At 35.6% G+C, this 9,928-nt stretch overlaps 1 protein-coding gene across 1 annotated transcript; it reads right to left on the bottom strand.

Moving 5' to 3' along the window:
• Positions 1-234: 234 nt before the first annotated feature.
• LOC141714781 (uncharacterized) lies at positions 235-3,447 on the bottom strand. Its single transcript, XM_074518279.1, has 6 exons — positions 3,355-3,447; positions 2,905-3,229; positions 2,729-2,816; positions 846-1,024; positions 496-716; positions 235-396 (listed from the first exon to the last, which is right to left on the bottom strand). The coding sequence occupies exons 1-6, from the start codon at positions 3,445-3,447 to the stop codon at positions 235-237; spliced, it is 1,068 nt and encodes a 355-aa protein (XP_074374380.1).
• Positions 3,448-9,928: the final 6,481 nt, after the last annotated feature.

The raw sequence follows: 9,928 nt of genomic DNA, 5'->3' as shown, positions 1-9,928 counted from the left end.
GATCACCCCACCCTCGGCTTCTTCGTGAGTGGTGCTGCAGACGAGGTTCCAATATTAGGTGATGCATTGACGTAGGACACCGCCGTGACTTCAGACACTTGTTGAATGTTCAATAAAATGCAAGGGTTAAAGCAACAAATTTTTATTGGGGTATTAAGGTGGTTTTGTCTGGCCGTTTGTAATGGGCAAAGGGTAAAGGTATCCAGAACATTTTTGTTCTTTAAAGGGTTAAGGTTACCGTTGAGCCAGTGTTTCTGTCTCCTCCTGGCATGCTAGGCAGAAAAATTTTCCATTTAGATCCCTGAGAGCGCGAGGGCATGTGGGGCAGCAGTTATAGTACCATCTATTGCCATCAAGGATTGAAATAATTTTCGCATGGCAGATGCAGCGCATAGCCTGTAGTGGATAGAGGAATATGTTATGACGCAATCGGGGGAGTAGTAGCGCCCTAGTAATGTAGTTGGGCATTAAAGTGGATGGGAGGAACTGGCTTACCAGAGTTCCTGGTGGAATAAGTGTTTCCAGGATGGAGCTTATGGATAACTCGGGGATGCTCTCTCCTGTTGGTGTAACAAAGTGCTCGATCTTTGGTGGTGGTAGTGGCTCTGTTTTGTTATTGGTAATCACTGCAAGTTCATCCTTCAAGCAAGTAAGTGGAGCATAGTCTATGTTGATGTAGTAGCGCGTCGCATCAGTACTGGACAGTGAAGCCTCCGCTGCCATTGGTGTCATTGTTTAGTTCATTCATGGAGGGAAGGACGTGTTAGTTTAAACATGATTTGTGTACAGTGTGTGGTGTAAGCGTGTATGCAGTTCATGTAGGTTGGCATAAGTGCTTATATTACCTGAAAATTTCTTGGCCAGTAAGCCTGTGACTACCACAAATACAGGGTCGCCCTTGCAAGCTGGTAGCAATATCACGAATTGTTTTGCCCTATCCTCCCTTAATGTCAACACAATATTCTCACTCATGTGGGAATAACAAAGATTTTGTGATGAGTTTGCCTGAAAGTGACTGCTTAGACTACACAAGTGTGAAAAATTGAAAGAATATCAGCATCATACGAATCTATTGTTAGTTGTGGGCAGAAACTATAAAATATAGCAGTTCAACTATGTTTCTAATGCCACATCACCAACATATATAGTTTAATAGTTTGTTTTGTTGTTATAAACTTGACTGGTGATATAATGACATTCATTATTCAGACAGGAAATAATATTTCGATATGCAAATCTTCTACTGGTTGTAGTTAAAGGTTAGTGCATTTTCCCCCACTGTGATTCAAATCTACGATTATGTTAGCTCTTCTTATCTATGAGTAATAACTATTTACAGAAATATTATATTATAAATAAGTATAACTTAAAAAATATTCAGTATGTTGGATGGGATTTATCAAATATGATTAATTTTATATTTCTTAATTTGATGTTGTACTGCACCAATGAAGTGGTTTATGAAAATAGCAATTGCAATAAACCAGTTGCAAGCTTAAAATGTATACAAAAATCAAATGCACAATCGTCTGAACTCAATTGAAGATTCTGCAAGAAAAAAGTAATAATCCATATATCGTACTCCAATTATTCTATCAATCAGTATAAACACATGCTATGTTGGTACCAAATTATTACGGATCTAGACTGCTAATCCTAGGCACTATAATCATGAGATAGCATCAGCAATATTATTCATGCACAGAACAATGTCTTGTCTAAGAAAATTACTCCCTACAATTAATTTTTTATCAATGAAACAAGAAACTGTTACTATTTCTAAACCTCCTGCACAAAGTGTAACAGGAAGTTGACATCCAGTCTACTTTCTTCATAAAATGTTTGGTAAAACTATAGAAGGGTATGTTAAATTGTGGCATACTAATATTACCGCAGCATAACTAGCATGTTAAGTAATTTAACGATACAACACGAGTATGATAATAGAGTGACATAGTTGAGGGTTGTTCATACAGTTTACCTTTTCTTTGAGAGTGTCGTGAATGCAGCAAAGGTTTAGTTTTCGGGTAACGTAGGTTGGACTTTTTTTCAAAGTAGGGTGCACTTGAATGTTGTACAAGAAGTTTTTACTTGCCACTCGCTAGTAATATGTTTTTGAACAACCCAAGTAAGTTCAGTGACAGAAGTTATAGAAACAATATCAAAACGTAGTGATCTAACCCAAATGCTCTAACTTGCAAGATTGCACCCTTTTTAAACAATGAAACCAGTTATGTTGGTGTCACCAGATCTACTAAGTGTAGTATTTATTTTTGGAAAAACTCTATTATATCAAGCGTAATTTGTTTTGCACTTTGACACAATTATCTCGAAGAATCAAAGACATGTGCTTACTGATGGCTCAAATTTCACAATTCTATTATATCTAACCAAATTTCTTATAAACCAGTCCACATAAATTTAATAATCCACAAGACACAATTCACATGTGATCAAAAATTAGGCGTCTCCAAGCTATGTAAATTATATAAGATACCAGATACGATAAAATTATATGTGGCCAATAAATAGGTTTATTCAAGCCACTTAAAGACGTTATATGTTTCTTGTAAATAAGTTTCATATAAAATCACATTGTTTATTTAGTGAGGCCACTAACAACCTAGACATGCCAATGTAACTAAACTTACATGGGTCAATATAACAGCATGTGGCATGTAGATCAATATATAGGTAAACACAAACATGAGTTTGATTAGTAATAAACCTTGAATCAGTCAAGAGGACGTCCATCTTCTGAGCCCTATTATTCCTTCGCTCTATCTGTCCATAGGTCTTAACCAGTCCGATCACATCTATCAAAGGGAAATAAAGTTGCTAGATGTTAACAATGTTAGATATCATTGGAATTTTAGATTTTATGTGAATGAGGGTTCAATTTACCTATCAACATATTGATGTTTCCAACCAGCTTCTTGATATCACTGAAAGGGATCAACTCGAATTTGTAGTGCGGTATGACATTAGTGTCAGGAGACTTTGCAATCTTCGTTTTATAGTAAAAGATGATTGAGTGTTCTGCATCAATCGATTTGTATTGCTTTGGTCCAGGCACAAGCTTGAAGTTTGAGATTAAAAAAATTACGTCCTCCTTGAGGATGGGGAGATATATTTGTTTTTGGTTGTTGCGCACAACTGCCATTATATGTTTGTCCTGCAAGGTTGCAATTGTTATACGGTTTAGATTTTGGCCTAACCCATTCAATCGCTATATGCAATTTAAGAAGTTTTGGTCAAGGCTATAGGTAAAACTAACATGTTGATCAAGGAGCACAACATTGGTATGCAGTGTAGTTCCATTCCGCTTGTTAATAGCTTCCCAGTCAACCTCACCAGAATGGTATTTCCATCTGAATTTGGTTTCATAGCAGCAAGGGTATTTGCTTCGCCGGTGGATTTCATAGTATCAAGAGTGTTAGCTTCCATTTTTCCGAAGAAGACTAATGGTGTTGTTGAGTGTGTAAGGAGGGAGGTGGTAAAGTGTAAGAGGTGCTTATATAGGGGTGGTGATTTGAGGTGTCTTTTCGGTTTGTTTTGAACGGTCAGACCATTCATTTCCACTTCCTAGTGACCACATCCATGAACAATTTAATGTGGCTTCTTTTAGTAAGGCTGGTACTTATTTTTATTTGTACATAGTTGGCCGAATCATGAATTATTTTACTGGATTGTCAAACAATTGTTATTTTATTTTACTAGTTTAGTGTAACGATGTCCTTTTTCTTGCTTAACAACATTTCATTCCAAATGTACGTGGTGTTAGGTATTAATTCCAATATTTAACATAATATCTGGTGTGTAAGATATATATTGGGTATTTTAGATATATTTTGAACGGAAAATATCGATAAGGCCAGCAGTTGTTCTTTGCAAATCAATATTTATCCGTTAATTAGCGGGGTTAGACAAATAAAAACCCATGAGACGCACTGGCTCCCCATATATAAAAGAGGATTTGAATTATTTTTTTCTATTTTTCCGTATTTTTGATGATATTGGCTAAGCAAGCCAAGTGAAGCAGTTGGAGCCACATTTTGATGTAATCGGCAGTTATCATTCATATTTTGATGTCCAATTTTTCCGCTCAACGTGTGGTGAATGAAAATGCTCGTTGTCTGTTCCTGCAGAGTTTATTATGTTTTTTTGATAAATAGTTGTAGTATTTTCTTAATAAATTATAAATTTGAGGAGAATTGATAGGTAAGACACATGAGTTTTTAGTAAATATGTTACACTGAAATCTGTCATTTTCCAATATACCGAGATACCATAATGTAATTAATATAGAATGAATTTACGATTTGAATTTGGAATTTATCACTTCCAAAAATTGGTTTTTAAAAACAGAATTATTAATTGTGTAACTGCCATATGTGCAACACACAGGAATAGTACCTTGGTTTTTATAAATAGATTGCCAAAAATTTTGTAGCCCGTACTTTTTTACTGGCTATATGAAATATAAAGGCTGGTCCAGATTGTAATGGGCTTTAATGTTATTTCCCGCAAAGGACAATGGGTTCTAACTTAGATGTTTATTGGGCTTTGAAGTTATGATCTGGGATGAAGGCAATCCCAGTCCAGCCCATGTACCCCCTGTTGTGTAGATGAAAAGATTCTAATTGAAGGCAGCGGTAGCGTTATGGTTGCGAGTGACGGGTTAAATTTGAGATAGCAAATGAATAACTCATAGGTCATGTGTAACTGACGTGAATGTGAAGTGTCAGTGGTAGGTTATATAAAAGGTGATGGAGTGTTCTATTATGTCCATCACCCATACGTCCGTGAGGCATAATGAAGGAACCCGATAATATTTCAACTCTCCCCACAGACATCATATGCACACTAATGGGCCTTGTTTCAGCAGCGGGTTTTAAAAGTTGCTTCAACTTTTTTCTTGCCTGGGCTAGGACGCAGCGCCAACCAGCCATACTCTCTCTTTTTGCTGGGCTTCCTGTTCGTTCCATGTACAAGTTCAGCACAGAAGGTGTTGATGCTAACAAGGCATCATTTTCTCGTTTTATGCAGATAGCTGAGAATTTGGGAGTCATATTGTACCATAAGTGTCTTGGAATCCTCCGGGGTTTGGGAAATTTTGAGGCGGACTTTACAGCTCTAGATGGGCTTGAGGCCACTGGACATTTTGGGGCCATGGTTGCTAATTTCATTCTCCGTACACTTTACAAGCAGGAGACAAGCCGCACCACAATTCGAGCTCTGGTTTGTATATTTTACCACCCCACATTTAAGAGTGCAATAGGCCCGGTCCTGACTGATCTTCGCCACATCTATGTTGTTGCTGGTTGTCCAGAGGTTATAGCTGAATCTTCTTTGGTTGGGGGTTGTCCTATCCATGTTACTTACCAGAACCCGGGCTGCTTTTTCTGTGCTACCAAGAAGATGCTGAATATTTTTTCCGGTGTAGGGTGAAATATGTGGCTGTGCCGGGGTTGGCTAATGCAGTGCCGTCCTCAAGTTTAAAGAATTAAATAAAAGTCTGCATTCCTGCCTAAATTATCTATCTATAATAAGTTTGTTATATCTAAATTAAAGTTTGTGCTGACAATTATTGGTTAAATATATGTGAACAATCTATTAAGGTTGCTACCTGCCTTTATTTTGATCAGATTTTTGAATAACAATGGGGCACTAATTTAAAATTTGTAAATGTGTTGTCATGATCAATTCACGTGTGTTTTAGTCATTTGCTTTTCATTTAAGCATTGTTTGTTGGCGGACATTCTCACCGAATTATCTCACATAAAAGAGATTAAATGAAAAGTTCATGATTTATGGGCAGAGCACTGTAAATAAAACCTCTTTCGAAACACAGACAAGGCGACTTACGTGTTGAGACATATGTCTTCTGGGGAACTGCATTGTTCTTACTGTACTCCAGAGATATCCAGTGTGTGGCTTCAGCCTTGGCTAGGCGAATTTCGATTTTGGTAGACAGTACTTCATACTTGCACTTTGTAGGAACTATGTGTTATGCACAGTGTTGTAAAAAGCGCAAATCGGACCTAAGCGGTGAGGTCACCTTCTAGCGCTTAAGCGCTAAAGCGGACGCTTAAGCGCTAAAGCGGACGCTTAAGCGGTTTTAAATACGGGCCATTAATCGGATTATTAATAAATAAATATATGTATATATATTAAAAATACTGAATTTTTTTTTGAATAAAGAGATAACATCCACATATTATAATAAACCAATAAAATGATCTTTCACAAAGTCATAATTAACTAAAAAAATACAAGTAACATTTAAAAATATCAAATTACACCTTTTTAAAAAATAATATATTTTTTTTAATTATTTTTAAATCCCCATTTAATTTGGTCAAAAACCGCTTAAACGGTCAAAATCCACTTAATTTCGCTTAAAGCCGCTTAAACTTTACTAAACGATTAACTATCCGATTTTGCACTAATCCAAGCGTTTTTATCTCCGATTACGCTTAAGCCCCCGCTTAAGCGTCCGCTTAATGCGCTTTTCACAACACTGGTTATGCACAAATGAATGAATACCAGGTTTATGCAGATTTTCAGCACAACACATTGATAGTTCCTAAAATATATCCCCACTAACATCTTAAATTTCTCATCTTAATAAGTGTTCAGCCAAGGTGTAAAAATTATACAAACAATTTTTTAAAAAGGAAAATCACCTTTCCATATAGGCGAAGCTGAAAGACATATGTATCTTCACCAGATGCATCTATGGTAACACTTATCTGTAAAGAAACAAGAGATTTTGAAAATTATGTATGATCTTAGATGCAAGGAAAACTTGCTTTCAAATTAAAATTTCAACAGAATTGTCTTGGTTTGAATTTGGTCATATTGATCGATTTTTACTAAAGATTAAAAATATTCTTGTGAATCAGAAAAGAGAATCTTATAAAACTCAAATACTTAATAAAGCTTCTTAGAATATGCTTATTTTCCAAATGTGTAATTATTATATAATATAGCTTTTTTGCATTGCGAAATGGTCAATTTGACAAGAAAAAAGTATAATCTCTAATAGCTCTAGAAGGGAAAAAAAAGTTAAGCAACACAATTATACCATTTGCTCGCCGAATTCGATAACAACAATGCTAGCAGGTACACCCTCTGCAAAGATAGTCACAACCACTTCCTTTGATTTCTAATAGAATTCATGCCTGTACATAAGCAACATAGGATTGACACCATAAGCCATCAGAAAGCATTACACAACTGTTTCAAGTCCTTGGAAAACAAGGTAACTAGATATGCTAAAAATTTAAGAATAAAAGTTATGAAATTCTAGTAGTTCTAAAAACAGGAAAGAGCATGAATGCCTAGTAATAAACCAGTAAATCAAAAGGTAGCATAAAAGGTGTAAATTTTTGTAGAAAATTATTGAAGCCATTATATCTTTCAAGTTTGTGGCCCATAAAAAACTGTTAACCCCTTCCAATCTTCATTTCTCTTGTTCAGCTGTGGGAGCACCCTTTAAGGGCCCTCGGGTGTAAACATGATATTTCATGTTTTAGCTCGACAATATAAAATGTTAGACATCACACTAACTTACTAATCAATTATGAATGTAGTCTTTTTCCAGAAGATTTTAACTATATTTCCGTTAACTATTAATGATTGTTACATGTAAAAGTGAAGAGATGTATTTCCAAGAGACCTAAATGCTATCAGTGTTGGGCCGTGCCTTGGTAAATATTGATCAGTTTTGGTCCCTTGTGCGAGTCCTTGATGTTTGAGCCTTCTTCGTGATGTAATAGGTGGCTAGGTGGCCCATCCTAGCACCAGTTTTATTGGGTATGGTCAAATGTAGAAATTCAAATAATCACGCACACATTGTTTAATTGAGACCTAGCCATTGACCGCTTCTATTACTATCTGGACAAGGTATCCGCTAGGCAAAGCTTACATTTTTTGTTTACTTCAAAGCTTTTCAATTATATTGCGTTATATTCTTTCTGTTTTCAGGAATTCACAGTCAGTTACCAATTACAATTGTTACAAGCTAACAATAATATACTTACATGTCAACTCTCAGTATAGTTGTAGTTGCAATTTTTTTTAGCTTCTTCCCAAGTGTCAGTGTCTTGATTTCTTTTTGTAGATGATGTCAAGAATAATCACCTGAAGAAACTTGAAGAATCATCTGATAGACTAAAACTCTTCAAAGCAGACTTGCTGAATTATGACTCTATTCTTATGGCCGTCAGCGGATGCAATGGAGTCTTTCATGTTGCCAGTCCAGTGCCCTGTAGCAATGTACCTAATCCTGAGGTACGATTAATAGCTAACATGCTAACTACTACATTATTTATCTTGCCAAAATAATTAGTGTATCAAATTTTGTAGCTAGTCCTTGCTTTGTGAAGCAGACTTATTTGTTGCTTTAATAAAAAGCAGCCTAGTGTTTCTGAAATATTTCTGGTTTAAAAAAAACAAAACTGCCATCTTAATTTGTCAAATTTGGCAAATGTGTCTATATGCTAAAAACTAATTTAATATGTTAGTCTATTACTTTTTAATCTGGATCTGGAACCATGTACACACGTTCAACACCAATGTTGGATTTCTGATCCAATCCCTTCCCTTCTCATCTTCCTCAAAAAAATCAATATAAAATTTGCATTCTATCTTTTTCGTTGTCTCTTCCCTTTTCCATCCTTTCTTCTACATATAATTTGTTCACAATTTTTCATTTTTGCAAAATGGCCTGAAAATATTGGTGGTTTAACTGTTTTACCGTTGGTCAGGGAGGATCTTAGAATCCGCATGCCTAGTGTGAGAATTTTTTTGGGCACTTTCAAACAAGAAAATAAAAGCTACAATGCTTAGCTTGATTAGGAATGAATAGTTTGGGCCATGGACTTGGTACAGCGTGCAGAATACACACACACAAATCTTTGGGGGAGGGATAACTGGGACTACAGGCCTAGTAAAAAAATAGACATGCAGGCCTGGTGCGGTTTCAGTCGTAAGTCATAATCAATATAACTCTATACTACAATAACTGGAATGAGGTATAATTTATAGTTTGGTTAATACCTTATTTGGTTATCCCTTTTCATCAAGGCTGTCGAATCTTTTTCATCAAATAAAAATACGTATTTGTTTACAGGTTCGGATGTCACAAAGAACAAACATTTATACTATTATTTATGAATAAGATGTCATAAATTATATACTATTTATACTATTTCAAATTAACTTGAAATTACACATAATAAAATTATAATTATATAATCATTATTTAGTATTTTAATCCTTATATAGATTTTTAACAAAGCTATATGAAATAGAAATAAAAATATATAAATGTTAAACAAGAACCGCGCATCGTACGGGCCGTCAGTTAGTTTGATAATAATTGGGGATGAATTTTTTTTTCAATGGTATTAATATGTTTTGCCAGAATAAGACGGCAGTTCACATCAGATTATCAAAGATTTCGTGATAGACAATATTCTTGGTAAGCCCGTCGTGGGAATGGTGATCGTCCACCGTGACTATTTTAAATCCAACAGGCGAAGTTACCCTTGAAACAGCAACATACATTTGTCCGTGTCCAAACACAGGATTTGCGAGGTAAAGGCCTACATTTTGAACCGTCTGACCTTGACTTTTATTCACAATCATCGCATAACATACCGAAATTGGAAATTGCTTTCTCTTTAGGACAAAAGGTAAAGTCTTATCAGCTGGACACATAGTTATTCTTGAAATATATGTTACCTCACCAATCCTTTTACCCATAATTATTATTGCCTCGATCAGGAAGGGGTAGCAGCGAGTGATTATAAGTCGAGTACCATTGCACAATCCATTTTTAGCATTAAGGTTCCGCAACAATATTTTAGGGGCACCAATCTTGACCTTGAGTTCATGATTTGGCATGCCGCTAAACTTC

The sequence above is a fragment of the Apium graveolens genome, chromosome 3 (assembly GCF_009905375.1).
Source record: "Apium graveolens cultivar Ventura chromosome 3, ASM990537v1, whole genome shotgun sequence".
Taxonomy (NCBI): domain Eukaryota; kingdom Viridiplantae; phylum Streptophyta; class Magnoliopsida; order Apiales; family Apiaceae; genus Apium; species Apium graveolens.
Note: the sequence above shows the minus strand (reverse complement) of the source record. Positions and strands in the feature narration are given on the sequence as shown.